Here is a 27,986-nt window from a genome sequence, read left to right on the forward strand (position 1 = left end):
GGGAAATGGGCCTGTATGCCCTGGAACTGGTATATATAGAGCGCCTGGTCGCAAAGTAGCCTCCAGGTCCTCTCAGCTATTCCCTCAGCTCAAGCACCCTTCAAAACTCTTTCTCTTGATCATGTTCGCTCGCTTCAACGCCGGTCTCCTTGCAGTTGCTCTGGCTCTCCCGGCCGTCGTCTCTGCCACCCCCGTTGTATGTCAGCGTCCTCCCTAAGTTTCCGTGCTCTTAGCTGAATTTCCCCGATAGGTTGCCAGGACTGAAAACGCCTGCAACACTGGGAGCTTGCACTGCTGCGAGTCGACCTTCTCGGTGGGTTCCATGACTGAGCGCTGAGCAGTACATTCTCATTTAACTGTCTACTTCTATCCCTCCCAGAGCAACCATCCTTCGGTTTCCACTTTGGCCGGCCTTTTCGGGTTTGTCGGCAACTTGGGAAACAGCATCGGTATCTCCTGCTCTGCCTTGAACATTGGCAGCCTTGGCGGAGCGCCGAACTGTAACCAGCAAACGGTCTGCTGCACCGGCAACCAATACGTGAGTCTTCCACCATGAGTGACTGTAACTAAATATATGGTCTGACGTCTCGTTCAGAATGGCCTCATCGCCTTTGGCTGCACCCCCTTCAACTTCGGTTTTTAATCATTCATGGACACTTTGTGAATTGTGGCCGCTTTCGGTCGAGTTCTGGTTTTTCGCGCGGACATTCTGGTAACTCGGACTATGTGCACATAGCTGTTCTGTTTTGATACGTTGTTGCCGTTTGAATGACATCGCTGTTCTCGTTGTTGGCATCGTTGCCTTTATCTGTGTAACTCCCTTTGTAAGCCCAGCCAAGACATTTTGTGATTTCTTATGTCACCCCATCCGCCTTGCCGCCCGCGCGGGAAAGATACTCGCACGATCCCCCACATGTCATTTGACCACTTAAATAAAGGCGATGGTGGGTGGAAAGGAGAGAACGCTTCCCAGCAACAGAGGAGAGTTACAATGACCAGACCTGGAGCATCATCGAAGGCATCGTGGCGACAGAAGACCCCCGATTGGGCCAGTCTTCTTCCGGAAGGTAGAGCCATCTGGCTGGAATCGCCGGCAGCTGGTGCAATGGTGCTCGCAAGCGACACTGTGACCCGTTCCAATGTGTGTAGCGCGCGGGGCTGGCAGCGGTATTAAGACCGGTAGATATGCGCTCGGGAGAAAAGGTGATCGAATACCAATAAACCTTTTTACAACTACAAAGCATCCCGAACGAAACCCAATGTACCCAATGACGAGGCAATCAACTCCAACACCCTCTTGCTTTCGCTCTGATGAACCTCCTTCAGCGTCTCCATCGGTTTCTGGAGTTCCTCGTTGGCAATCAAAACTTCTCCGTGCATGCGAAGGAAGACATTCATGAATGTCTCCACAGCTTCAAAGTCCCTATGACTTCTCAGTCTCTGGGCCAAAGCATGCATGAACTGCGCGAGACTTTCGATCGTCACCAACTGGCGGATCTCCAGATCGAGAGCAGCAGGGGATAGTGTTTTGGCGTAGTTGAAGAACTCTTCGTCTGCAGCAGGGGGTTAGGAAGGCTAGAAAATAGACGAGGGTGACAACGTACAATCGCTGTCTTCAGCTTGCTCCTGGAGCTTTTGGTAAAACACAGTGGAGGCGTCAAGAGCAGCCTTCACTAGTCGCTGTGACTTCTTGGGTTCTGCTTCCTTCTTCTCAACAGCGAAGCGCGGTTCAACTCCGGGCAACGTCGGTAGGAAAAATGGCGCCTTCTCCGGAGCCTTGGGAGGTTCCTTTGGCTTGTTGCGCTGCTGTATCACTTCGAGGTTAAGCAGGGTTTGCCATCGGGATCGAGGGAGCAATGTCAGTGTGATGAGCTCCCCGTCCAATTGATCCGGTGTTGAGAAAACGTCGACGTCTTTGTCTTGGACAGTGAGTTCTGCCAATGCATTCAAAGCTACGTCGCGTATTGGTCAGAATTTGAAGAACCCGGAGAGTATGAACGACGTACCTTCCTCCTCCGATGTTCCCTGTACGGATGGCAGCGAAACTTCGGCCACCTCGTCCTCCACAATACCATGGAAGGCTACTTCGGTGTACTGTGCGCGGTTTGCCCTATATGATTGGTTAGAAGGGCTCTGGAACAGCGACGTAATTGGAAACGTACCATAGATAGACACCCAAGCTATCGACGTGAGCTGTTGCTAGGAAGTCGTTGGTAGGAGAGAAAGAGAGTGTCGTGGCTACACTCGATGTCTTGAAGGCGTCTATCAATCGGCCTGTTGGTATATCGAAGGTTCGGATAATGGAATCCAAGGATGTGGCTACAAGCCATCGAGAGTCCGGAGAGAATGTCTGAATAACGAGACAGAAGATAAGCAGAAGGCAAACGCGTAAGACCGGTTGGGAATAGACTGACGATGTCAAGAATTCGACCTCTGAAACCACCCAGTTCACGAACGATCTTTCTGGTCTCAATGTCGATAATCCGCACGACCATATCGTCGCACACCACAGCGAGTAGGCCGCTGTCACGTTGCAAGGTCAGGGAGACTGCGGTGGAGGGCAGCACCACAGTGTGTTCAAGGTTTGCGGATTTGAAGTCGAAGAACTGTAGACCGAGATGTAAAGGCTGTTTGTTATCCATTGAAAAGAGAAGGAACATACGTTGACAGTGCCATCCATGGTGCATGCCACCAAGGTGGTATTCAACGGATCGGTCGCCAACCCGGTGACTGCCCTCTCCTTCTGCTTCTCAGAGTTAGTACCATGGATCCGGTTGGCAACTTCCGGGGGACAGGGTCCCAATTGGAATGTTCTCCTTCGAATCCCTGACTGCATATTCCACATATGGATTTGGCCTGTCGAGGAGGCAGCAATGCCAAAATTGCCGCATGCCGTGACACATGTGCTCTATGGAGAATCCAATCAGGTCACATACGAAGCAAGTCGCATCCGGCACCAACCTTGACAGAGCCCAATGTTGCTCGCGGTTTACCCTTGCCTTTGGTATCCTCCGCAAAACCAAACGTATGTTTCCCAAGTCGTTTCGATTGCATGGTCCATGTCCGAGCGAAGGTTTCGTCTGTATGACCCGTTAAGATATCGTCCCAGTCCTTAGCCCTCGCGGAAGAGTATGACATTGACGTGACTGGTGGGAATTTGAGAGAAGCGAGAGGGATAGAAAGCGAAGTAGCCTTCTTTGCTAACGAGCCTAGATGGGCATAAGTACTTTTGGTACAGGAGCAGAGATAGTTCACTCGCCTTGAGAAAGTTCGAACGACCTTGAATCTCTGACCACAGATGTGCAGCGCAGACTTCTATCTCTTGATGCGGTCAAAAGTTGTTTTCCGTCGTCGCCGTAGTATCTGATCAGATGCGGTGGTGCATGGTGTCCAGAGCGGAATTTGAGCAGTCGAGGAGGGGAGGTTGGAGAATCGAACAGCCATTGCTAAAAGTCCTGGGTGAGAAGAGTCAAGAAGAACAGTTGAATCGCCTCACTTTCACACTATTGTCTTCTCCAGAGGATATAAGGAGAGGTTGTCCTGGTACCCATTCTAGCGAGGACACGGCACCATCATGTGCGCCGCGAACCAGGTGAAGGAGGCGTCCTCCAGCGTTGAGGTCCCAGAGAGCAATGTGGCCAGCTGAAGAAGCAGATGCAAGGATTGGCTGTCCATCTAGAAAAAGAGGTGAGTTGCCGGGATATCCAAGAGATATAATACATACCACTTCTAAAGCTTAGAGCCCGGACACTCCCTCCTTCCATATACATTCTCATTAGCCGCTCAACGGCGCGAACGTCGAATACGGATATCTCCCCGGAGGCAAAACCGAGTCCCACCACATCGATAGCCGGAGACTGCGTCAAGGCAGTGATTGCTGATCCCAGTTCATGTTTTTGACCCAGTAACGGTGTGGTGGGTGTGGAAAGGAGTTCTGAGGAAGCGAATTTGTAGATGCGCGTCCTAGAAGCTGTCAATACTTGGTTTCTTCTGAGTTCATCGGGGGCGATCTCACCGAGACTGGATGTTCCAGAGCTCCATATCTCCTTGATTGCTGGAAACCAAAACCTTGTTGAGGTAAGTTGCTGGGTGAAGAATCGAGGTTGCAGTAAAGCCCTTCTCGAATTCGATAGTCGCGGCCAGAACTAACGGAGGGTGTAAGTCAATACATAGCGGTTTCACTAGGAAAGGCGATACGTGCTTGCAGTGGAGGTTTCCCAGATGAGCATTCGAGAGCCGTCTTCTGTTAGAGCGAGGATTTGCGACCCAAGGACGGTGATGTAGGCGAGAGGTGTTCCAAGAGGATTTTCAATACGGAGTTTCTGACAACAATGTCAGGTAGGAACTTGTCACCGGAATATATGGCTCCTACCTCTTTCCCTCTTAAATACTTGATAAGATAAGGGCCAGAGGTGACCCAGACATCGTTTCCGTCCATTGCCATGCCCGAGATCAGTTCAGGCGCATCAGGACCTAGCAATAAATACTTAATGGTGGCACTAATGATTCAAAATTGTGTGGACATACCCGTGAAAAGCAACGACATTTTTCCTCCCTCCCACAATGCCCATGACCTTCCCAAGCAAGTAAGGATGTGTATCCGCGGCCCTTCTGAAGCGCCCTTGAAAGATCGGGTTTGAAGGACGAAAGGAACATGATTGGTGATTAGGCCTAGTGCTCTGAAGGGCACGAACAGTCTCGGCTCCTTGTTTATTCCACCCAGGGCCGCTGTCGAGTCCTTCCGTAGTCGTTTTCTTGGAGGCGGGGTCGAAACATCAGAGTCGGCGATGCTCATTGCTGCAGGCATCCTGGTGACTTTTGATGAGTGTAGCTGGTCCTTGAGCGGTCGTTTTGAAGAAATATTTTTGTGGACAGGGTATCACCACATTGGCGGTGGTCCTATGTGTTGAGAGTCGTCGACATTGCCATGAACAGCGACGACGCGCTAAACTCAAAAATTCATGCACGTGATCGACTGGTCCCAAAAAGGCAAATCAACGTGAATCAACGTCATGAACCCGGCGCTCGGGGTGCAGCGCTGTCCTGCGATCGCGTCGACGTGGATCAGAATCCTCGACTCTGACCACCATCATGACCGGGCACGAGCCACCAATTCGAAAGCCTGAAGTCGTCTCTCTTGGATCTATGCTGACCCCGCAAACACTAGTCGTCGGCTCACTTCTGTTTGCGGTCGTCCTCGTCGTCCGTAAGTCTCTCAACTTCTTTAGGCGAAGAATGGTTTCCTGATTAGATTCCAGTCTTGATACTTGTTAATAGAAGAAAGTCAAGAGGGCAAGGAACTGCACTGCTGCTAGTTGGACCGTCAGACTCGGGGAAAACTGCAATCTTTTCACGGGTACGCTTCGAACCGAGCATCCACTTTGTGTCATTCTAACACCCAGGTAATAACAGCTGGTCTATGGCCGCACTACTCCGACACATACATCACTTCAACCCAATGCCTCTATTGCCAACATTACGCCTTCCAAGGCTGTCCGAATCATCGATATTCCAGGACACCCAAGGATCAGGGACCAATTTACAGAATACCTGTCTGACGCCAAGGTTATTGCCTTCGTCGTCGACTCTAACACGATATCTCGCAATGGTGTCGCAGTCGCGGAGTAAGCAAGGTCTTGTCCCCTTCTCGATCGTTACTTGACTCAAAGGTTTCTAGACATTTGCACCATATACTTCACGCAATAACGTCCTTGCCGCCATCTCACGCAGTCCCCTCCCTTGTGGTAGTATGCAACAAAGCCGACCTTCTCAAAACGTCAGCTTCTTCAGGGAGCGCGACGACGCTTGCTGTCAACCGAGTCAAGACCATCCTTGAGCGAGAACTCGAGAAGCGGAGACTCGCCCAAACCGGAGGTGTCGGCGTCGAGGGCCTGGGGGAAGAGGGAGAACGGTCAGAACTTGGAGGTCTGGAATGCGGAGATGGAAACTCACCTTTCCGTTTCGACGAATGGGATGGAGGTGATGTCGTGTTTTTGGGAACCTCCAGTCGGTCAGAAACATCTGAAAAGTCTGCTGCGCTCGATGAGAAGAGGGAAGCGGACGGTCTCTCTGCGTTGCAGGATTATCTTGAGGAGCAGATGTGATCTCACTTTCTCCTCCGCGCCATGGAGGCCCTCTCATCATCCGTGCTTCACTTACCAGAGCTGTTGTACTTCTGGCACTCGGACCTTTGTATAAGTGTATCCTTGCTCCGGAGCTGGGATTCCGTGCTGCTTTGTATTGTACTACTATGAACTTTGGCCTCAAAAGTTAAAAACTCGATGTATGCAGTCGGAATGTCGCAGACGTGACTGAATTAGGAAGGCCACCTGCCTGGATAGGCCCAAGTGTGAGCAACCGGAGACAAAGCGAGAAATACGTGCAACAGAGCCAAGAAACACGGGCAGGTTTGAAACTGGAATGGGTGTGCTATTGTGTGCGCAAGGGCGGCCTAGCAAGGATCCATTCTTGGAGTTGCATTGGAGCTCATTGGAGGGCAAGGTATATAGGCACAGAAATGTGTGGGAAACATACTTCTAGGGTGGCTAACAGAACTCGTACCTCGGTTGACAGAACAACTCCGGACTGAGGTTGCAAATGTTTTCCTAGGTACGCAAATGAAAGGAGGGGCCAAAGGGTGAACTTTAACAGTTACAGATACAGGCATAACCAACATCTACTGTCATTGACGCCCGATGGCAAAGACGAAATACTATTAGGGTTGTCTTGATTAGCGTAAATATCGTAACAAGGGTTCGTACTGTCAAGAAAGTCCCAAAAATCAGCTACAAACTACATACTCTGCTAGGCAACGACAATGCTAAAGTCCTGTCATGCCAGACGTAATGGAAACATAACAATAGTACATTGCGTTCAAAGACGAGAAGCAACTTGAAGCGAAGGAACGCGAGACGCGATTTGTGGGAGATCTCGCTATGGAGTCGATAAACATCGGGCAAATCGTGGGTTCTTTAGGCGGTGTAGGTTTCCACTCTTCTACAGGATGTACCGGAAATCTCGGTTTTGAATATCGGTCAAGTCCAAGAAAGCCTAAATTCGAGGAAGACCGGGGTAAGGATCGGATTCACCGAGTCAAGCGGATGTAAAGGCAAGCCGAAAGAAACGTTGACGAACCTTGTCAATCTTCTGCTCGATCTTCTTTCCATCCTCCGTCTCCTTCACCACACATACGTCATCGTATGTTTCATCGCGAGGCTCCTTGTCGCGTCGCCTATTCTCTCGAACGAGCATAGTGCGGAGAACCACCATGAGAAAGGCGCCTGAAACGATGCAAGCGGAGATGATCGCCCACGGAACGTGGTTCCTGAAGATGCAAATCAAATCTTCTGCGTTTGGGGTGCAGAAGAAGAAACTCATACCGTGGCTGGTAGTGCTTCCTCCACATGAAAGGACCCGCAGCATTTCCAATAGCATACGCAATGAGGATGATAGCGTTTGCTGTAGTTTCTACATCACATTGTCAGCATGGCGCTAATTGTGGTCACAGGCTGATAGACATACTCTTGGTGTGCCCCGATACGATCGAGCCTACCCAACCAAGGAAGAGAGGGAATGGTACAATAAAGAAAACTGTAGAGCCACGATCAGTTTCCAGGATCCAAGCTCGACCACGATAATACCCACTGGAAACCCAGTACGAAAATAGCAGCCCCACTTGGTTTTCGGATGGGAGAGCGTTTACCAATAGGGATCCAACAAGTGCAGGAATGGAAATGAGGGCTGCTGCATGCCCTCTGCCAACGGCGGGGATAGAAGCTATCGCCACGCCAGCCCAAATGTAGATGACTGCAGAGCAGAAAGACAATTCACATCATGTCGGCAAGCGTACGAGGATTCAGCACCCACTTTCAACTAGACCGTCGACGCAACCGAGAAGTGTGGTCTTGAGTGTCGAGAAGCCAAATTGGTGTACGATAATTTGTCGTTGATTTGCCAACTGTTCTCCGAGAGATTTCAGGATTTCATTCGGTCCGAATTCCAAGGGAAGCGACTCACAGAGTTCGGGACTTGACTGCAGCACCCACAAATCGCATGGGAGAAACGGCCAGAGAAATTGCCCAGATAAACCGTTCCGTCAGCGTCCAGCGCAAGCCCACCAGGAGCTCAGGGATACTCACACGATGGCGGCGAACAAAGCCATCACCCAGATCTTGGGATCACGGAATGCTTCCAAGAACCTGTCAATGGGCGTCAATACAACAAACATATCCATCAGGAAGCGAAATGAGCGCCTACTGGTCCTTCTTCCATTTTTTGTTCTCAATACCGGACTGGTTGGCCGAGATTCTTTGCACAGCGAGGGAGCGCTCTTCCTGGGTAAGGAACCATGCGCTTGTGGGCGAGTCCGGGAAGAAAAACCTAGTAACGAGTGGCGACAAGCATGTCAGTTGATGGGTACCACAATGGCGGCGCCAACCAAGCGCCAGCGAAAGGCGAGTGGAAATGTTTCACCTCCACTCACCAAAAGAGTACGGAAGTAACGAGAGTGACGAGCCCAGTGATCATCATGAGCCTGAATACTTAATCAGCAAGTGAGGAAGTAGGCCTTGGCGGAGTGCTCGTACCATTGCCAGGGGGCAAAACTCGGGGTCTGCAATGGTTGTGTAAGTCGACTTGATAAGCATGTAAAGACAGCGTAATGGAACCCCTTGCCTTGATGTGAAGTACCCCAAACCCTACAAGACCCAATACAATGATCGCGGTGCCGTTCATCAAAACTGCAAACCCAAGGAAGAAAAGAGTCGATATTTTGAGGTAAAACAGGGGACAAGGTTATCGGATAGAACACTCACACCAATAGCCCACGCGGCGAGTTTGTTCTTCGCGCGTGTAGAACATGGAGGTGACGATCATGAAACCTGGAGTTATTGCGCCTGATATGTAACGGAACCTATCAGTTTCGTTACATTTTGACTTGCCCCGAAACGGGCTCCATGTATCCGCAGTTGGGGCAAACGAAATCACGAACCTTCGCAGGCCCCGAGGATGAAACGAACCACAAAAAGAGTCGCGAAGGACTTGCACGCGGCGTGTGCCATCAGGGCAATGGCCCAAACGAAGATGTTGATACTGGTACGATGTGAGGACATGCCTGTATGCGGTGTGGACAAAGTGGAGACGGACCTCATCCATTTCCCAACGGGGAACCGTTGGAGAGCGAGATTCTGGGGATACTGAGACTCGGATTAGCATGATATCTCCGAGATACCCACATCCTATCTCACCTCGAAGAGAAGATAACTGAAATAGAAGACCGTGCCGAGCCAATTGAATTGGCTCTGAGTCAAGTGCGCATCCGGTCTATGAAAATTTAAGCCGTCCCTCTTGAGGAGACATGACGAAAGTACTGACATGATGCCTAGAACAGCAGACTGTCCCAGCGTAGCCTTGTCAGCAAATGCCATTCTTGTCCAGGCTTAGTGAACATGTTCAAACGCGACGCGACGAAGAAGCCTACAAGTAGAGGACTTGAACAGAGAATAAATTAGCAATGAATTACACCTTGGACAATACGGTGAGGACATACTGCACATAAGAGGCATGATATGCCAGTCGATTTTGCGTCTTTGAAGGGAAGGCATGAACACCAGCCCTGTCTGCTATGGTGTTTACTCACCTGAGACGCGTTGCAGCCTCTGGGGTCAACCCCTTCGTGATGCCCGAGTCCGCAACCTCTACGGCGACGTCAACATCCTTAAGACTAATGGCGAGCTTGTGGACTTCGTGTTTCTCTGAGCCGGTTGAAATGTCGCTCTTGTCCTCCATGGTTGGCGACGAAGACGACTGTGGGTAAAAGGGGAGCGAGTTGTACGAGGACAGGGGAGGAGGGCGAGCTTCGCAGGATAGGCGCAGGGGTGTCCCTATAAGTAGGGCATGCTAACTCCTAGCAGTGTCGGAACGTGATTCGCTAAGTGCATATCGAAGAGTGATGGATTGATGTCAGTGTGCGTCCCTGGAGTCGCCCTCCCAGAACTTGAGTTCTTTCCAGATCCTGCGTATCGACGCAAGAAGCCTTCCCTTCCCCAGATCCCTATTCTTAAATCTGGTTCCGCCCTAGTCGAAAGCTGACCAAAAGAAGGCCGAAGATAGCTTTTGCACACTCCATCGCGTTAGGAGGTGGCTGCACAGAGCGTTTTTGACGTCCAGGTCGTCGCCAGAGAGTACTGCACTATTTTACGGCATAAACGTCCGCTTTGCAGTGTAGGCTCAGTCCAAGACAGAGTCCGCTTTTGTTCCCAGAAGAAGCATGAGAACGCCGCTGGGTACTTTGGCGGTTTTCAAGGGAGAAAGACGGAGTAAACGCCCAAGATCTGCTCGCGATTGCCGCATTGGAGAATGCCTTGCCAAAAATAGTATCATCATCTCACGTGGTTCCCTCGGCCAACTTGGTGGCTGTACCTTTGTCCTTTGAACCTTTGACTTTCATTGTCAAGCTTGTTTCGAGCTTCTTCTGGCAGAAGCTTTCCTTGTCCAACACGACCAATTTCTATTGCTCTTGCTCCCCGAACTTAGAGACCGACGTCAACGACAGATTAAACCTTACTGACCGAGCAGATCCTCCAGGAACAGCTCCTTGACTTCAAGATCCAACCGACACCTGTACACCATGGCAGACGCTGCACCAGCGCCCTCGAGAGAATGGCACCTCGAACCTGAAACTGAGTATCGGTTCGAGCTAGACCCGCAAACGTCTCTGGCAATCAAGGTGCGTGTGTTTTGCGAGACCTGGCATTTGTTGACCCTGTCCGATCCGTAGCTTGTCCGAGGAAGAGCTGAAATATTTGGGGCGGAACTGGTCGAGGGGAAGACATATCTGTTCGCCATGGAGTGTAAAGCAGCCGTATTCACCTGGAACGGATGTACGATTGAGATGAGTTATCCTTTCCCTGAAATTAGCCTTTCGTCTTCTCCTCTACATCGAATGAAATCGTCCTTATTTTCCAATCCGTGAGCACGTCACAGGTCAACCATCAACGGAATACATCTCAGAGGAAACGCCAATGGCAGCCTATGCCAATGTCCACACTGCTCTGGAGCAGATGCGCGTTCGAGCACTGAGCAAGACGAGAGGCTCTCCGTTACCCCCTGGGGAAGAGGTTGACCCCAAGCTCTGCGAGGCACCTCGGGTCCTGGTTTTGGGTCCTGAAAACTCGGGAAAGACCACTGTCTGCAAAATCCTCATAAACTACGCAGTACGAGCGGGCCAAGAATGGTCACCTATGCTCGCGAATGTTGATCCCAGCGAGGTAAGTTAAAGATGACGTGCAGAGTTGGAGACAGAAATCTAAAGCTTTTTTAGGGTGCTTGGGTTATTCCAGGAACTCTTTCAGTGGCTTCCGTTTCTGGCCCGCTTCCGACTTACTCTCCAGCCAGCCCTCTAGGGACCGCGTCCACGACAGCTCCGGTTGGCCTGACCTCTCATGCCTTGGCCCCCCTCGTTTCGTGGTACGGACATACCGATACAAGAAAGAACCCCCTTCTCTTGGACAGACTCATTCGTAATCTCGGGGAGAACGTAAATGATAGATTCGACCTGAAGCCAGAAGGTACGCACCTGGACAGCTTTTTATGATCGTCAAAATCTTACCGCTCTTCACCCTCAGGCAAAGCATCTGGATTGATAGTGGACACACCATCTTCGTTCGGGTCCAGCTCATCTCCCACTGATCACCGTCAGAAGTTGATAAAGGCTTGCGTGGATGCGTTCAGAAGTAAGCAGAATCATCCGTTCTCCTTGAACAGTCTCGCTGACTACCTTTGTTGAACAGTAAATGTCATTCTAGTCGTAGGCCACGAAAAGTTGAACGTCGAAATGCAACGTGCGTATGGTTCGTACGTCACAGTAGTGAAGATACCGAAATCAGGAGGCGTGAGTTGTACAAGGGCCTCGATCTGGGAACATGCTTAAAACTCAGATCGATTCTAGGTTGTTGAGTTGGACTCTAGCTATCGAGAGAGAGTTCAGCGATACCAATTGCAAACCTACATGTATGGCCATCCGGTGCAACCCCCTGTTGGTGTCACAGGGGGCACCCTCGGAGGAGAAACACCTTCGCATCTCGTCCTATCGCCGTCTTCGACTGTGATGAAGTTCGGCGACTTGTCGATATACAGAATCGGTACAGGTGAGGCGTACTTGTACTATGCCTTGGCCCCACACACATGACCTTACCTTCGGGCATTCGTAGAGAATATGGCGCCTTCCTCCGCACTTCCTATCAACGCCATGCGTCAAGTCTCGGAAATGCAACCTGTTCCCGTGAACCCTGCGTCACCTGGCTCTGGACTTCACGGAGCTGTACTTGCACTCTTGGCTCCCTTCAATCCCGACGAGAATGAGCGGTATGACGAAGAAATCCTGGACTTGTCCGTAATTGGATTCGTTTATGTGTACGTTTATCTCAAATGCTTTCTTGGCATTTCTTGGAAGAGAAGGCTGATTTCATAGCAGGATGCAGGTGGATGTAAAGCAAAAGAAGATGACAATTTTGTCTCCCAACCAAGGTTCGGTAGCTGGCAAGACTGCCTTGGCTGGTTCTCTAGAGTACCAGGATCAGTAGTCGTAGTCTTGTAGTTTGAATGGCATTTTCTTTGGACAAGAACTGAGGTCGGGGGAAAATCCGGGGCCGGGGGCCGGAGCGGCCGGAGCCAGCGAAACGAGTGTGGCAGTTTTTGGACGAGGCTGGCAAGGCTTGGTGCTGTGAGTGTATGATCACTGTGAAGTTCTAAACTTCAGAGGCAGCAGCAGACCCGTAATGTCTGCCATTCGCCACTTTATAGGCGCCCTACCTGCAGGGCGCAGGTCGTATTCCTCGTTTTTCTCCTCCAAACCCGGTGGTGGTCGGTACTTCAATTCAGCAAAGGCAAAGTCTGCAGTCGTAGCCGCGAAGAGCAGCTCAAAGGCCGACTCGAAGCCCAAGGACACGTCGTCGACGTCGACAGCAACAACCACCGCCAATCCGAACGCGACGAACCAGGATGGTATGGACTCTAGTGCAAATCCGACGACGAGGACGGTAGCTGATGCGCAAGTCTCCTCACTGCCTGTGACGGCTGCTGGACGACCTCCTCTCTCTTCCTCCCCTTCTCCACCCACAGGCGCCAGCTCCTCCGAAGTAGAAGTGAAGCAGCAGTTCGTAGAGCCGGTCGAGCACTCTATGCACATCCACCCCGTCATGTCTTCCAAGGACTTCAAACTACACCAGTTCTTCGCTCTCCACCGCCCACTCCTTCTCCTCAACAACTCACCCTCGCTGTTTACCTCAGGCCCCTCACTAGAATCGATATTGTCGACGTCCGGCCAAGTCCAGCCCAGACAGGAAAGCGAAACACAGGCACAGCAACCGTTGTCAGTCTTCGACGATTTCCCCGCCGACGCCTCAATAGACGCTGACGCTGAGGCGGCGCGCCAGCTGGCCAGGGGGCTGACGCTCAACAAGGCTGGGCCGGCAGTGGCCTGGGAGGATACACTGAAGAGGCTCGGTCTGGACCCTTCGCGTGACCCTGAACGTGTCACCATGCAGGAGCAGATGGACAAGGATTGGGAGGATGTACAGATCTTGCTTGATAGCACCAAGAGGAAGCGACGAAAGAAGATGAAGAAACACAAGTAAGTCCTCTTGCCTTCTGCTCCGAGAAAGTTAACTTACCATCCCTTCGTTCCTCTCTTCCACCACAGGCTCAAGAAACGTCGAAAGGCTACCCGGTCTTCGCGATTAAAGCTCAAGTAGCGTTCTTGGGATATGGCTTCCCTTGCCCCAATCGACCTTTCCTCGTATAGTCTGCCTTATAACCCGAGCTAATGTCGCAGTTTGCATCTTTTAATCTCATTTTCATCTCATGGACTATAACAATCGACAACGTTGCATTTATTCTACCCACAACTCGGTATGTATGGATACTTGGCCCCAGGTCCATACCAGGGACACAAATTACTCCACTGCGTTTGAAGTCTAAGTCACAGTGACAATCTCCCCTCTGCCGTCTTTCAGTATGACAAGCTCGCATTCAATCTTTTCCCCTGTGTCAAGGCACCAAACGTCCGTAGGGTCTGCTGCGTTAACTTTTACTTGCCGTTTCTCGAAAAACGACCTGCCCAATACAACATCGAAGTGCGGTTCCTCGGAGAGGTATACTTGTACCATGACGGGAGTCAATCCGTTCTTCGGTGCGGTATGTTCGTAGCTTCGGGGATTCTTCGTTCGGGAGGTAACCGTGCTCTTTATGCTATGTGCTCGATTATGGTGCTGGCTCGAGTAGTGAGGTCCCCCTAGTTGAGAAGCTGAATCCGGGAAAGGGCGATCAGGTAAAGCGGTGTACGGGATCATGGGTTGGGGTGAAGAGGCTGAGGGAACGAGCGTAATGGGCCATTCCCCTATAGAGAGTAAGCCCACATATCCATGGTTGCCGGGGGTAGAGTCTTTCGGTACGAAGCCATGCTTCACTGCGAACTTGCGCGACATGTAGACATGCCTGTGTCCTGATTTCAGGAGCATCCGTACTGATGACATTGTTCAGACCGCTACTGTCATCGTAACTAGATAGATTTATATCACTCACCATTTTCCACCGGCCCAATACTGCCCATAACAGTCCTCACTCCATTCTCCGAGTGGAACTTTTCGAATTCCTTGCGCAAATTTGGTATCCCGTCGTCCGCATCTACAATGCCACTTCCAACTGTCCTTCTGCTCTTCTTGGAGGTGCGCGATGGGGTACGGCTGATGCTGCCATGGCCACTTGGCGGAGGAGGATGGCAGTGGTGCGCTCGAGAGGGCTGGAAGACGTAGTACGAAGGATTGCAGTACGAGTTACGGTCTGGTAGTGGGATGGCGGGATTGTGAAGGTGCAAAACAGGGGTAGATGCTTCGTGCAGTGTGTTGGAGTCGCTGTCTTGTAACGTCACTCGAGATGTCGACGCTACTGGCTCTCGATGGTGACTGTGGTCGTCGCGATTGTCGATTGGAGCAGTATTCCCAGTCTCTCGTTGTCTCCAGGTAAAGATAGCATAATCGGATTCTAACAACGATCTGAATGAGACATGCATGGGTCGTGAATAGAGTTGCCTTTACCATCGTCAAGGTTCCATACAGAATCGTTGTATTCGTACTTGAGCCATCCTGGTCCGACCCGTTCGCCGCGATAATCAGTGTAGACTTTGCGGCTAAGCTTATTGTAGAGGTCGTCAATAGATTCTTCTATCACTACCTCAAGGTACAGCGAGGTCAGTTCATGATCGCCAAGAATGACGAAATCTGGGTACGAACGTGAATGAAGAATCGCGAACGACGACGTTGGCGAGTGTACATTGAGGACAGACGGTGGTCTCATAGATGATGCCCCCCAGGAGATATCGACTAGGCAACTGGTATAGCTGGGAAAGGTGCGCGAGACTACTGTCTCAGTAATGACTGAAGCTTAACTGCTGTCGTCATCCCAAACGGACCATGTTACGGCAAGCTTGGTCCGTTGTAAGACGACTAGCCGACGCACATAGCCGCTACACCAAAAGGCAGCATGACTGAAGAGCTTATCTCTTCAGCCACCGTCGGGTATATGAGCGTTATGGGAACCGCTGTAAGCCACCGGTCTTACATCCGTCATGGACCCTTGAGAGGAAATGCACACTAAGTATGTTGGTCGGTGTGAATCAAATACAAAATCAGATTATAATGGATACACTTTCGATCAATCAGATGGCTACAAGTAGGAGCGACGCAGATGGAAACATAGAGCAGATGTTGAGCACGAGAATCCCCAAAGGAAAGGGTATTGAGTGGAATGGCAATAGGAGAACAAGAAGACCGAGATAGTGTTTTACTTGGGCAAGTTCTCCCTTGCTTGCATCCGGATCCTCTTCCTGAAGTACCATGTCAGTCCATTTCTCCGTGGTAGCTGCGATGCACTCACTCGTATGCCACTCGGTCATTCCTATTCGAATAGAACAACGAGACAGAATTAGGCGCAACCCTTTGCAAGGAGGAGCAAGCGACCACCTACTTGAACATCGTGTAAGCATCGCTTTGGGCGGGGTCGTTGACGTTAGGGTCATCAAGGAGGTCCTGGATACCGAGCAAAATCTGGAAGTGGCGCTCAGTGCGGAAGGATTGGAACGTGAAGCATAGACCGACCTGTTTGATAGTGATGGCTGGCTTCCACGACTTCTCCTCATCGAGAATCGAAAGACAGACGGTACCCGAAGGGTACACGTTGGGGTGGAAGAGGGGTGGCACGAATTTGCCTACAGTCCGGCATCTCGGTCAGTGCACTATAATTAAGCTCGAGAAGCTGTAGCCTACATTTCGGCGGCTTCGAGGGATAGTCTTGAGAAACAAGAGATCAGAAGGAAGAAAACCTGGTATGATACGGAGAACTTACCCTCAGGGAAAGTCATTGTGAGTTTGAACAAGCCCCCTTCCCAAGGAGTCTGGTGTTGCGCGGAAATTAGTATCGTCCATCGTGTTATAGCCGGTCCAATTCCATTAGAGACGTCTATTTGAACTCGATTTCCAGTGGCAGAGACTCGCGATACGCGTCTCTGTGGCCACGACGGTGAAAAGAACAAGGAAACGCGCTTACATTTGCCTTGCCAGGAATGCCAACCTCCCATTCCATCAGGTTCATAGATCCATCATCGGCTTTTGTTGGCTTAGCATAGAATCCCTAGAGTTCATGTTCAGCGTGTATTAGAGAGACAGCGGTCAAGAATACTAGAAGCCAAAAGGAGAGCCCTGGCTGGGTCAGGATACCGAGCTCAGTCTTGTCGGAAAGGACGTCTTTGCAGGTTGGAAAGAGGGACAATGGAAACCTACAAATGGGTGATCCTTGCGCCATTGCTTGCGCTCTTCGGCGAGTCGCATACGACAGATTCCAGACATGGTGGCTAGAGCAAGACTGTCGTTTGTAGAGGAAGAGTCTTTAATCTCGCCTGCAGGCGCCTCGATATTGGGCGGAGTATGTAAATCCCGGCCAAATAGATATAAACACCAATTTGGTACTGTAGTCTGTCGGAGTGGGTCGAGGATAGAGGCAAGCCCTATATATAACACACTGTATCCATACTAGAGTAATACACCGTAATAGACGCTACTGTAGAAAATAAATAACGCTGCGATGGATCGAAAGCAAATGTACGGGATGGGCCAATGCAGTCAACGAACGACGACGCGAGGCGGGCGATAGCTCGAGACGGGAACATTGCTTCGCAGACCAGCAAGGCTCGACTTCTTCGTCAGCAACGCTTGTTTCGATGCTAGGGAGGCAAGACTCGCAGAGCTTGCCGATTTCAGCCGCTGAGCTTGTATTCGCCGCAGCTCTTCATCGATGCGCCACATCCCTTTGACAAAGCCGTCTAGGTCCAGGGAACCCGTTTGGTGAGGGTCACATTCCGCCCTGACACCGACCAATATCAATAAAAGGTTAAACTCGAAGAGAACGAGGGGCGCACCAAATTTCAGCAAGCCTTTTCTTGTCCAGACCGGAACGTTTCCAGATGAGCTTGACAACGACGCCCTCGAGCCTTTCATCTTTATCCACGAACTCGTTCACCTGCTCTACGTCCTCCTGCTCTTTCTTCTTCTGCTTATTCTGTTCCTCGAGCTGCTGGGCAACAGAATCCGGATCGCCCGTGATGAGATCGACAGACAGTCCCCGCCATCCAGCGGCTCTTCTTCCCCTGAATTCATTGGGACTTAGTAACCCATTACTGTTTTCTTCCCCGTTTCCCTGAAGCTTCATCAAGGTAAGCTTTCGTTGCCTCTTCTCGGCTCTTCGACGCTGGATGACGTTGCCGTTAAATACAGCTTCATAGCGCTTGCGAGCTGCGGCGGGAACAGGGGTAGGCCGCTTGACTTGTATGACCCTCGAGGAGGAATTGGTGGAACTGATGCTGGTTAATGTGTTGGTCCTGCTCAGGGGACGGTGAGACTGTGTGCTAGCAGAGGATATGCTGAAAGTCGTAGCATTGCTCTGGACAGACGAACGATCGGAGGCACGTGAAGGGGGTAGTGGAGGTGGGCGACGGACGGCATACGTTGTCGGGATGGGTGTAACGTAGTTTGTACTGGTCGGGTGGATAACAGGGGAACCGGGGATGGAACGTGGTGTTGAGCTTCCTCCACGGATTGTCTGCGACGATCTAGAGGGAGGAACGGGAGGCGGCGATTTCATCGACGATCGAGCAGAGGAAGGGGTACTGAACCCTGAGGAGTTCGAAGTCGGGCGTTGCGGTAACTTTGGCGGGATCCCGTTGCCTCGGAGAGCCCGTGCTCTCTCAAAGTCCATGGAAATCATCCGTTCTGTCGCTGGGCTGGCCAACGAAGAAGCCGAGACGTCTTCAAATGAGTCAGCCAAACTGGCAGTATCGGCCTCACTTGCGTGGTCTCCTGGGTAGGACGCAATGAAATTCGACAGCGAGTTTGGCGTGCTTGGGTCTGTATCGGAGGATAGAGACACAGAGTGGAAAGAAGATATAGACGACCCTGCAGTATGCCTCGTTGACGACCGCGTGTCTATGTTCAGAGGTGACGACGGGGGATATGCGTGCGCCGAGTCCACTGTTAACGAGTCTCCACGTCGTGGCGGATACAGGAAGGTCGAGTTTGGGCTGGGACCTGATGATTGGGACGACGAGGTAGACGCTACCGATTTGAGGGAAGTATACGAGGCGGTCTTGCGCGGGGGAAGAGGGGGTGCTGCCTTGCCATTGGTCGTCTGCACCTTTGGTCTTGGTGGCGACTCGAGGTTGATCAGCAAGCCGTTCGGCGACGTTACCCTGGTGTTGAAGGCTCTCTGCGTCGGGGTTTTCCCGTCTCGAAGACCATTCACGGATGCCCTTTTGACAATGACCGGCTTTGGTTTGAGAGTGGGTGCACCATTGAGTGGAGGAGCTGCCAGGACAGGATCGTCATCGACAATCCAATCTGTGAGGTCGATGAGAGAGGTCTTTCTGCCGAGAATTGGAGGAGATGGTGACGGCGAGAGTGTCTTCGTCTGAGGTGCTGGTGATGAGAAGGCGACAGGGGGCAAAGCGGCTGCGGTCGCTGCCGACAATGGTGCGTCAATTAAGGAGTCGTCGGACGATGCATTCGATGCCCTGGGCTTTTTTGGCGACGGTGGAGGGCTGGAATTGAGTGTCGCATGCGACGACGAGCCTCCAGCGAGCGACTCGAAGGCCGTTATCCGCGACTGCAACGCCGAAGGCATCAGTATTGGCTGTACTGTCCAAGAAACACAAAGTGGCGCGCGGCAGACTTAGAGCCAAACTTGTTCCCACCTCGGCTTCTTCCAGCTTCGACCTGCACCACAACAATGTCGTCAAACAACGAGCTCTATGCTGTAGCAGGTGCTTTATATTTCCTTTTATTCTCGACCTAAACTGACATCGACACCTAGATTTCTGTTTGATCCCAATTGGGACTGGTAGCACATCTGTATGTCGCGTATTTCAGCCTATCTGGACTATGCTCTACATGATCTCCTTCTCAGGTCGCCGAAGATGTTGCTGAATGTCAGAGGGTATTAGAGAAATCAGGTCTTAAGTACAAGGTACGTCTGACCTGGGCTCTGTTGAGATAAGATCGCTCACAGTCCCCTCCAGTTGCAGTAAGGATTTCTCTTCCATCCCGATACAAGCCCCGAAACCATAGTTGACCATCGCGATTTCACTTCTTTCCACTCCTTGGGGTGTCGGCCTTTCTCCTGTGTAGTGGCTACGGTACCAATCTCGGTCCGTCTACTTTCACTCTTCAACCGTTCTGACACTCACTGCCTCTCCGTTGCACTGGCCCTCTCACCGACCCGATCCTCGCTTTCTCTACCCATCTCTGTTGTCGGCTCTGCAGAGGGACCCTGGTCGCAGGTATCCAAGGCTATTCACGACTGCCACGCTGCTGTCCATGCCAGAGGAGCTGGTAGGATTGCAACTGACATCCGCATCGGCACACGCGTCGATAAGGATGTTCCTGTCGGGGATGGGAACGACCATAAAGTGCGTAGGGTGCAAGAAATCCTCACCAAGGACGCAGATAAGCAAACCTAACATCTCGGAGACCTTCGAATACGCCGTTTCAATGTACAATATCAATCACAATCTGTATTCCGAATGATACAAACAGAATCTTATTCCTACTGAGTATTTGGAACCATTCGTCCGGTGTCGATGTCATGCACATCTCGAGCGGCATTATCTCGGTTAAAAGACCGGGCTTGTCGAACGTTCCTTCTCCCGCCAGTCTGCGATGCGCGCTATTCCCAACTCCTTTCCAAGTGCCTTCGCGAAGGGGACAGCGACCGCGTTGCCAATTTGCTTGATTTGCTTCATTTCCCTATCAGCCTCTCCCTGTCCAAATCTGAGCCATAAGAAACTCACATCGTCAACTATTTTCCCCGCTCGGAGACTGGTGGAGTAGAAGTTGTACGAGTCTGGGAAGCCCTGCGCTCTTGCCAGTTCTCGGACGCTGTACACCCGCTTCTGCAGTGGATGGAGGGGCCACGAGTTTTTCATGGTCGGCGAAAATTGGGTCATTGCACATTTGAAATGAGCGCTGCCATCCAGTCTCCCGTAGAAACCTAAAATAAATGTTAGAGGCTCCGCATTGAAGGTCCCAGTTTGGCTTTTTGCTCACAGTTATTTTCTTGCTTCTCTCCTGGGAGTGCCATTTTCGGACGAAGGCTGAGAGGCAAGTCTACCAATTGGAAAAATATGTCAGAAAATCATGAAGGAAAAAAGAAAAGTATCAAAAAATAGATGTTAGAATACTTACCTTTGTGGGTGGCATTTGCCTTCAGGGGAACAGTTGTGGTGCTAGAAAAGAGACCAATATAAGAACGTAGAAATTAAGTGAAAAAACAGTAAAAACACACACCTTTCTACTAGATGGGCTTGGAAAGTTCTGGTGTACTGCCCTTGAACTCGTCGTGTTTGGGATGTCCTCATTCCTTCCCTAAGCCATTGCTGATACCGGTTCATGGGAGGAATAGCATATGAACCTAGAGTACTATAGTATCCCACAGGTGTATCATCAACCCCCTCCTTCCCTGTAAGAGAGACAGCATCTAGCTGAGGGATCTTTTTGCCAAACCAAAGTCTATGAGTTGTGTCCTGCATTGCGGGATATGGTTGGATGAGATAAGGATTAGACCTAAGCCCAAATTCAGCAAAATCAATAACAGTATTAGAGAAAACACCAGTACCACTCAAATGCAGGCTGCAAACAGTGATTATTAGGCAACCAAATAAGTGACAGGATCCAAACACACATACCAAATCTGCAATGGCATCAAAGATAGAAATCGGAAGAAAAGGTGCACATTGGTGGTATCTCCCATGTTCATCCGGGATCAATGCCCTGGAAACATTAGGAAGACTGCTAGCAGATCCCAAAATCTTGGGACGATGACCATTGCCCTCAAAGGCATGTGTTGGAACAGGAAACTTTGGCAAAGTGGCTCCCCGTTTGGCTGCCCAAATGATAAGGCGGTTGCGTGACTGCGGAACCCCATATTGGGCTGCTTGTAGGACATTCCAGTGCACCTGATAACTGGACAAGTACATCAGTATAAATGAATCTAGAAATAACAAAAAGACATACCCCAGAGCAATTAGAGCTCTGACAATAAACTTGAGCATCCCTCTCTCAATAATCTCCCCATTAGATCCAAGCCTGTGGTCACGTAACTTGAAGTCAAGAAGACCTGTTACATTTTCCAGAAGGAAATAAGTGGGGTCATAATGCTCAGCATAGCTAAGCATGTTGACAGGCATGGTGGTCCGAATGTCATTTTCTTTCTAGATAGAGATTTAGAGATGGATTTTGGTAAAAAAAAAAAAAAAAAAAAAAAAAAATTGTGAAACTTACCCTAGTATGATTGGCACGACTGAATCCCTGGCATGGAGGACCTATAGAAGATCCATTAGACATATAACTAGCATTCGGTAAGCCAGCCACATACCACCCAAAATAAAATCAATATTCTCTTGTCGGGACGGCATTTTAGGACACTCCAGTTGGCTGCATAGTGATTCAAGTGGAACATATGCCTTTCCACTGTCCTCTTCTACAGCCTGCTTTAACAAGAGATTGGTGTCCTGACAGTACACCTTAGCCTTAGGGTGATTTTTGCTATCTTTTGGTCAGTTAAAGTGAAATGGATAATGTGGCAAGAATCTTACTGATATGTAAAAGCAGCAGAATCAGAAAACTCGATCACATATCTGGTTTCAACAAATTGGGATAGCTCCATCCCAAGTCCTAAACCACCAGCTCCTAAGAAGTGATCAATATTGAGAAAGAAAGTAAACCAGACCAAAAATATACCTGCAAAAAGCTCCATAGCAACAGCTTTTTTATCACTGTGGATAAATCTCTGGATTTCCTGGAGAGTAGCCTTATGACTTGAAAGGCAGATGTCACAGGGAAGCAGAGTCTTGGATGATGGTAGGGATGACGGATCCACATAAAAGTGGTCATCATCTTTAACCCAGTCATCAATCCTGTTCTGATCATCCAATAACTGGACAAAACAGACACCACTTAGTGAATGAGGGTAGACTGTCCCTTCATGATTTGAAAGGACAAGCCGGCGCTACAAGGTGAAGTCAAAAGTCTATTTAAGTAATCAGAAAGAGATATTACATACCTCATCATAAAAGAGTCTAGAAGCTGGTGCTCTGGTGAAGTCTTCTGGTTCCAAGCATCTGAGTGACTTTGTGTAACGCTCCAGATACTGGACAGAAATGCTCAGTCTTAGGCCATCATCATGAACAGCCAAGATCTGAGCAATCTCAAGGAGTCTAGTCCTATTGCCTGTTGGAATGATGTAGACAAAATCATTCTGATGGTATACGATACCACCATAGGAGAATGACATCTTTCCGATCCTCTTAGGCACTCCCATACTCTCCGCCATTTCTAAAGCAGAGCACCCATAACAGTCTCCTGGAGATAGGATCTCAAAGGAGGTTGGTAGGTTGTAATACTTCAACCGCTCCTCATCATACATGAGACTGAGCATAAGATATATGATTGTTAACATTTATCAAGGAGAGGATGGGGAATTTCAACTCACCCACAGTGGAATTCATTTGCATTTGGATCAGAATGGACCTGGGGCTCATCATCACCTGGACGCAGAATTTTGAAGTTGCACTTCTTAAAAATGCAGTTGATAGGATTGTCCCCACAACTGTCAATAACAAACAATGCGCCTGGATGAGAGAGTTCACCAATAAATGTGCGGGAACCATGCAACAGCCATTGACCATGAAACATTTTGGCAATGCCTGGACCAGATTTGACATCATGAAAATACTGGATCCGACAAAACCTTAACTAGCTTCAGACCACAGATAGAAGGAAGATACATGGGAGACATACATACCAATAGTTATCACCGAAGTAATTGGTTGTACGACCAACATTGTTTGGTGCATTATAGTTCCCATCTGGAACCACCATGACAACATCACCAATCTGCCGAAGAACATAAGAACTTGTCAATGACTAAACACCAATAATGTGTGCAAACACACCTGGTACCTCACACCATCCACAAAGGCCTCTTTATACTTGTTAACCCCTATGGCCCGTCCCCACCGAATATGTGTTGGATTGAACGGATGGCTCGGAGTGTCGTCTTTGATAGCTGCCGCATCCGTGTCATTCACAGTCTTCTTGCTGGATTGCAACGGGACACTGAATAGTCCTTCCGAGAGTGCATTGACGAGAGGTGTTGTATAAACGATGGCTTCCGGCAATGCCTTCGACTTCCGCCTGGGACCGGCACTGGGTTTGTGTCTCGCAGTGAACTCTGACGAGCTGCGATCATCGAAAGCCGCTACGTGCCCTTCATCGAGTTCACCTGTCGAGTAGCACAGTGCGCGAACGAGGGCAGAACGTGTAATCTTGAGCCTCCTTTTCAAATCGAGGACTTTCGTGACGAGGTAGGAATTCTGCATTCCATGAATGGATTAATACTGCGTGTAAGATCCAGGGCAAGATTACTCACGACTTCCGCGTTCTCGAGGTCTTCGGCACTAAATTCCCTCCCCAGAATATCCGATGCCGTGGTAATGCCCTGCGTCTGCTGGTCCCGTTCCGGAAGCGTGTTCTGCAAGTCGGAATACGATAGGCGTGCGTCTTCCATGGCAGCACAAAGGAATAGGTGCGTGAGGCGGTGGCGAGTCCACAGAGGGGCGAAGAAAGGGCGGTAGGTGAGGGCAGGCTCGCCGAGGATGTACCACGCATACTGGGTGCGGACGTAGAGTTTGCTGGGAGCACGTTTTAGAATTTGCCTCTACAGTAGGGGGGAAACCTAGTACTCACGGGTCTAGTACGCCAGTGCGGTCGACGTGATGAACATCGTATTCGACGATCCGCGTGAGCCTTACACGATCCCAGTCGGTGTATGAAGACAAATGCAACGATTCAATGTCGGAAAGGGTGTCGTCGTCCGAAGAATCTTCCTCCCAAGGCTGAACTATCCCTGACATTCCATAGCTAGCCATTTCGAGGTCGCCTTGCTCCAATTGCGACATAGGGACGACTTCCATCGAGTCGAGACGATACAAATGGAAATCCGTTATGAAGCGGACAGGGATGTCTCCGTCGTCCGCGTCCTCCGGTGAAGTTTCTCCATAAACGACTAGGTCACCGGTTTCCTCAATCTCGTCTTCGTTAACGGTGTAAAAATAGCCTACGTTGGCGTAATAAACAATCTGAGGGGATGTCAATGATTGTATACTTACCATTCTCGGGGAGACTGTCTCCTACAAAATCGTCCTCCTCCTCCGACCTCCTCCTTTTTTGGGAAGGGCAATAGCTCTCTTTCACAGCTTCTGCGGTATCACCGGATTTAGTGGGTGACGAGAGAGCCCTCTTCCTCCCTGCAGGCTTCCAGGGAGGGATTTCGATGTAGGGAACCAGTCGTGGTCGACGAGCTCTGTCCTGGTCCATCGGGAAAATCTACATTTCGTTATCAGCCAACGTCTTTGGCTCATAAACGACGCTCGAACCTTTTTGTGGACGACGGACTTAACGGTGTATGAAAATAGATGAGCGATTGGAGCGGTGCGAGTCTGCGAGAATCGAACAAGACAATGGCAGGAGCAACATTCAAGACGCGGCAGCGTGAAGCACTGAGAATTCAAACGCCGACACGCTCATTCTTCTTTTCCTCGTTCCACCATGTCCCTTACGACTGTTCCCAATCCAGTCTACTATAACCAGGAAAAAGGTGCTTTAATAATCGCTTTTGAGACGACTCTCTTATAACCGTCTTGTAGAGAAAATCCAAGATTTTTTGTCGAAATTCAAGGATGACACCGCCGACCTAGTGTCCGAGTTCGCCAACATCGAGATCGACGAGAATACTAGCAATGTACCCGCAGAGGTTCAGGGTCTCAAGTATATGAAGCAGCTGGTACGCGTTCTGAACCCAAAGTTACGCGTCTTTCACGTTCTTATTGTCCTACAGCAACGCGTTGCGAACCGGGAGCAACAGATGTTACAGATCGACTTGGAGGACATTTATACAGTATGTCGCCTCCGTCTAGGCCTTTGTCGCGTTTACCGATGGTACTCTAGCATGAGGGCACGACGGGGGAACTTGTCGCCCGAATACGAGCCAACACACACCGATATGTCAAGCTTTTCAGCGAAGTTGTGGACACCCTGATGCCACTTCCGACGAAAGACATCAGTGAACACGACGAAGTCATCGATGTCATTATTCACCAGCGTCGCGAAAGGAATGAACAAATTGAAGACTCACAGGGCCAATTCCCTGTCCATCTCTTACGACGATAGTAAGTCTGATGACTTTCTCATAAACATCTCCATTCACCGCAGACGCAGTTCTCTCTACTTCAAACCGCTCAAGAGCGACGTGGCGCTCGCCGTTAGGGATGTCCGTGGCTCCAACCTGGGTCAACTTATAACCGTTCGGGGCATCGTGACGCGCGTGTCAGAAGTCAAACCACTGCTGCAAGTCAACGCCTATACCTGTGAAGTTTGCGGCTCGGAGACCTTCCAGGATATCTCAAACAAAACTTTCACCCCCATTGCCGACTGCCAAAACGCCAATGAATGCCTCAAGAATGGCGTCCGTGGTTCTCTCCATATGCAAACGAGGGCCTGTAGGTTCAGCCCATTCCAAGAAGTCAAGATCCAGGAAATGGTAAGTCCCTACTTTCTTTGTCGTACTCTCTGAGTTCAAACCCTTTCACATAGGCTGATCAAGTCCCGGTCGGTCATATACCTCGGTCTATGACCGTCCATGTTAACGGACCCTTGACTCGCACCATGAATCCAGGTGACGTCGTTCACCTCGGCGGCATCTTCCTTCCCGTCCCATACACTGGCTTCCAAGCTATCCGAGCTGGTCTACTGACCGACACCTACCTCGAAACTCACCACGTTCACCAGTTGAAGAAGCAATACACCGAAATGGAGACCACGCCGGAAATCGAACAGACCCTCAATGACCTTGCCAACAACCCGCAGCTGTACTCGACTCTCGCTCAGAGCATCGCCCCCGAGATATACGGTCATGAAGACGTCAAAAAGGCGCTGCTACTGTTGCTCGTTGGAGGTGTCACCAAGGTCACGGGCGACGGAATGAAGATTCGTGGAGATATCAATATTTGCCTCATGGGTGATCCCGGTGTTGCCAAATCGCAGTTACTCAAGTATATCTCCAAGATTGCTCCTCGAGGAGTCTACACCACAGGCAAGGGCTCCTCGGGCGTTGGACTCACTGCTGCTGTCATGCGGGATCCTGTGACGGATGAGATGGTCCTCGGTAAGCATTTCCGATTGTTACACTGACTGCTTCCAACTTACTCCTGTCAACAGAGGGTGGTGCTCTCGTCCTCGCAGACAACGGCATTTGCTGCATTGACGAATTTGACAAAATGGATGAATCCGACCGCACGGCTATTCACGAAGTCATGGAGCAGCAAACCATCTCCATCTCCAAGGCGGGCATTTCAACTACACTCAACGCTCGCACTTCCATCCTTGCTGCTGCCAACCCCCTCTTCGGGCGCTACAACACCAAAGCGACCGTCATCGAAAACGTTAATCTCCCCGCTGCGCTACTTTCGCGTTTCGATCTCCTCTTCCTAATTCTTGACAAGCCTTCGCGAGATGCGGATGAACGCCTTGCCGAGCACGTCACCTTCGTCCACATGCACAATCGACACCCTGAACTTGAGCACGATGTTGTCCCACCTCACATTATTCGGTAAGATGTTCTTGTCACAGTCCTTACCCCAGGTACTAACCATTGAACTCAAGGCACTTCATTGCACGAGCAAGGCAAAAACGACCGACCGTTCCTCCTCATGTCTCTAGCTACATCGTCGACTCATACGTCCGCCTTCGCAAATTGGCCAAAGACGAGGCGAATAACAAGACTCAGACCTACACCTCCGCTCGGACCCTTCTCGGTGTTTTGCGTCTGGCCCAGGCTTTGGCCCGGTTGCGACTCGCAGACGAAGTCGTCCAGCCCGATGTCGATGAGGCCCTCCGACTGATGGAGTGCAGCAAGGACAGTCTACAGGACGAAGACGAGGAAGCTCATGAACACGACCGATCCGTCGCCAGTCAAATTTACCGGCTCATTCGCGGTATGTTGAGTAGGAAGACGAAACCCCTTCCTCGACGTTTCGGTCGGGGCCCTGGAAGAGAGCGGGACATGGATGTGGATTCGGACGAGGAAGATGATGATACACTCTCCATGGTGGATGTCCGCGCGCGGGTCTTAAATGCTGGATGGACCGAGGCTCAGTTGATGGATTGCATCCATGGCGTAAGTACTTTCTTTTTTACATTTTTACAATGTCGACGTAAACGGGTTCTGACATAATTCTTTGTTTTTCTTTTAAGTACGAGGAGCTCGAAGTCTGGACACGGATTGCAAACGGCTCCAAGCTTCAAATTCTTGGAGCCGACTAAGTGCATCGA

General features: G+C 50.4%; 12 protein-coding genes across 12 annotated transcripts; 6 read left to right on the plus strand and 6 right to left on the minus strand.

Moving 5' to 3' along the window:
* Window positions 1-78: 78 nt before the first annotated feature.
* Window positions 79-806, plus strand: CC1G_01230 (hypothetical protein). The gene is made up of 4 exons (XM_001833116.2): window positions 79-196; window positions 251-313; window positions 380-538; window positions 596-806. The coding sequence occupies exons 1-4, from the start codon at window positions 122-124 to the stop codon at window positions 641-643; spliced, it is 345 nt and encodes a 114-aa protein (XP_001833168.1). The 5' UTR covers window positions 79-121; the 3' UTR covers window positions 644-806.
* A 393-nt stretch (window positions 807-1,199) lies between these two features.
* On the minus strand, window positions 1,200-4,807 carry CC1G_01231 (WD-repeat-containing protein; the record flags this gene model as incomplete). Its single annotated transcript, XM_001833117.2, has 15 exons — window positions 1,200-1,553; window positions 1,605-1,952; window positions 2,007-2,110; window positions 2,163-2,350; window positions 2,415-2,606; window positions 2,663-2,908; window positions 2,962-3,209; window positions 3,314-3,446; window positions 3,497-3,675; window positions 3,725-3,857; window positions 3,910-3,963; window positions 4,016-4,145; window positions 4,198-4,322; window positions 4,373-4,473; window positions 4,528-4,807. 15 exons carry the CDS (start codon window positions 4,805-4,807, stop codon window positions 1,234-1,236), a joined length of 2,781 nt encoding a protein of 926 aa, XP_001833169.2. The 3' UTR covers window positions 1,200-1,233.
* A 273-nt stretch (window positions 4,808-5,080) lies between these two features.
* CC1G_01232 (hypothetical protein) lies at window positions 5,081-6,104 on the plus strand (the record flags this gene model as incomplete). The annotated part of the gene is made up of 4 exons (XM_001833118.2): window positions 5,081-5,206; window positions 5,259-5,356; window positions 5,413-5,624; window positions 5,678-6,104. The coding sequence occupies exons 1-4, from the start codon at window positions 5,092-5,094 to the stop codon at window positions 6,102-6,104; spliced, it is 852 nt and encodes a 283-aa protein (XP_001833170.1). The 5' UTR covers window positions 5,081-5,091.
* Window positions 6,105-6,996: 892 nt separating this feature from the next.
* Window positions 6,997-9,796, minus strand: CC1G_01233 (membrane transporter; the record flags this gene model as incomplete). Its single annotated transcript, XM_001833119.2, has 19 exons — window positions 9,548-9,796; window positions 9,479-9,488; window positions 9,373-9,426; window positions 9,246-9,321; window positions 9,145-9,194; window positions 8,990-9,090; window positions 8,814-8,894; window positions 8,674-8,738; window positions 8,586-8,611; window positions 8,483-8,533; window positions 8,257-8,379; window positions 8,139-8,198; window positions 8,017-8,032; window positions 7,867-7,957; window positions 7,645-7,806; window positions 7,522-7,590; window positions 7,380-7,467; window positions 7,135-7,324; window positions 6,997-7,050 (listed from the first exon to the last, which is right to left on the minus strand). The coding sequence occupies exons 1-19, from the start codon at window positions 9,600-9,602 to the stop codon at window positions 6,997-6,999; spliced, it is 1,422 nt and encodes a 473-aa protein (XP_001833171.2). The 5' UTR covers window positions 9,603-9,796.
* An 831-nt stretch (window positions 9,797-10,627) lies between these two features.
* CC1G_01234 (cleavage/polyadenylation factor ia subunit Clp1p) lies at window positions 10,628-12,581 on the plus strand (the record flags this gene model as incomplete). Its single annotated transcript, XM_001833120.1, has 9 exons — window positions 10,628-10,726; window positions 10,778-10,880; window positions 10,984-11,267; window positions 11,321-11,567; window positions 11,625-11,732; window positions 11,790-11,890; window positions 11,948-12,146; window positions 12,210-12,411; window positions 12,473-12,581. The coding sequence occupies 9 exons, from the start codon at window positions 10,628-10,630 to the stop codon at window positions 12,579-12,581; spliced, it is 1,452 nt and encodes a 483-aa protein (XP_001833172.1).
* A 150-nt stretch (window positions 12,582-12,731) lies between these two features.
* CC1G_01235 (hypothetical protein) lies at window positions 12,732-13,634 on the plus strand (the record flags this gene model as incomplete). The annotated part of the gene is made up of 1 exon (XM_001833121.2): window positions 12,732-13,634. Exon 1 carries the CDS (start codon window positions 12,777-12,779, stop codon window positions 13,632-13,634), a length of 858 nt encoding a protein of 285 aa, XP_001833173.2. The 5' UTR covers window positions 12,732-12,776.
* A 339-nt stretch (window positions 13,635-13,973) lies between these two features.
* CC1G_13892 (hypothetical protein) lies at window positions 13,974-15,351 on the minus strand (the record flags this gene model as incomplete). Its single annotated transcript, XM_002911806.1, has 4 exons — window positions 13,974-14,521; window positions 14,581-15,039; window positions 15,093-15,224; window positions 15,288-15,351. The coding sequence occupies 4 exons, from the start codon at window positions 15,349-15,351 to the stop codon at window positions 13,974-13,976; spliced, it is 1,203 nt and encodes a 400-aa protein (XP_002911852.1).
* A 283-nt stretch (window positions 15,352-15,634) lies between these two features.
* On the minus strand, window positions 15,635-16,919 carry CC1G_01236 (ubiquitin-conjugating enzyme9). The gene is made up of 8 exons (XM_001833122.2): window positions 16,833-16,919; window positions 16,600-16,683; window positions 16,399-16,447; window positions 16,320-16,343; window positions 16,152-16,261; window positions 16,021-16,100; window positions 15,931-15,951; window positions 15,635-15,880 (listed from the first exon to the last, which is right to left on the minus strand). Exons 1-8 carry the CDS (start codon window positions 16,896-16,898, stop codon window positions 15,838-15,840), a joined length of 477 nt encoding a protein of 158 aa, XP_001833174.2. The 5' UTR covers window positions 16,899-16,919; the 3' UTR covers window positions 15,635-15,837.
* Window positions 16,920-17,439: 520 nt separating this feature from the next.
* CC1G_13893 (hypothetical protein) lies at window positions 17,440-19,224 on the minus strand (the record flags this gene model as incomplete). Its single annotated transcript, XM_002911807.1, has 1 exon — window positions 17,440-19,224. One exon carries the CDS (start codon window positions 19,222-19,224, stop codon window positions 17,440-17,442), a length of 1,785 nt encoding a protein of 594 aa, XP_002911853.1.
* A 98-nt stretch (window positions 19,225-19,322) lies between these two features.
* On the plus strand, window positions 19,323-20,146 carry CC1G_13894 (hypothetical protein). The gene is made up of 6 exons (XM_002911808.1): window positions 19,323-19,363; window positions 19,414-19,451; window positions 19,507-19,566; window positions 19,619-19,623; window positions 19,728-19,747; window positions 19,863-20,146. Exons 1-6 carry the CDS (start codon window positions 19,330-19,332, stop codon window positions 20,057-20,059), a joined length of 354 nt encoding a protein of 117 aa, XP_002911854.1. The 5' UTR covers window positions 19,323-19,329; the 3' UTR covers window positions 20,060-20,146.
* A 66-nt stretch (window positions 20,147-20,212) lies between these two features.
* CC1G_01237 (hypothetical protein) lies at window positions 20,213-24,974 on the minus strand (the record flags this gene model as incomplete). Its single annotated transcript, XM_001833123.2, has 19 exons — window positions 20,213-20,359; window positions 20,390-20,589; window positions 20,646-20,705; window positions 20,784-20,824; window positions 20,886-21,161; window positions 21,214-21,227; window positions 21,284-21,560; window positions 21,612-21,808; window positions 21,879-21,919; window positions 21,973-22,142; window positions 22,193-22,286; window positions 22,338-22,605; window positions 22,660-23,026; window positions 23,089-23,346; window positions 23,401-23,492; window positions 23,552-23,971; window positions 24,028-24,289; window positions 24,345-24,714; window positions 24,767-24,974. The coding sequence occupies 19 exons, from the start codon at window positions 24,972-24,974 to the stop codon at window positions 20,213-20,215; spliced, it is 3,762 nt and encodes a 1,253-aa protein (XP_001833175.2).
* Window positions 24,975-25,205: 231 nt separating this feature from the next.
* On the plus strand, window positions 25,206-27,977 carry CC1G_01238 (minichromosome maintenance protein mcm7p; the record flags this gene model as incomplete). Its single annotated transcript, XM_001833124.2, has 9 exons — window positions 25,206-25,254; window positions 25,304-25,440; window positions 25,495-25,554; window positions 25,605-25,825; window positions 25,875-26,196; window positions 26,250-26,820; window positions 26,874-27,264; window positions 27,318-27,831; window positions 27,909-27,977. 9 exons carry the CDS (start codon window positions 25,206-25,208, stop codon window positions 27,975-27,977), a joined length of 2,334 nt encoding a protein of 777 aa, XP_001833176.2.
* Window positions 27,978-27,986: the final 9 nt, after the last annotated feature.

Source organism: Coprinopsis cinerea (assembly GCF_000182895.1).
Source record: "Coprinopsis cinerea okayama7#130 chromosome 2 map unlocalized cont3.2, whole genome shotgun sequence".
Lineage (NCBI taxonomy): Eukaryota > Fungi > Basidiomycota > Agaricomycetes > Agaricales > Psathyrellaceae > Coprinopsis > Coprinopsis cinerea.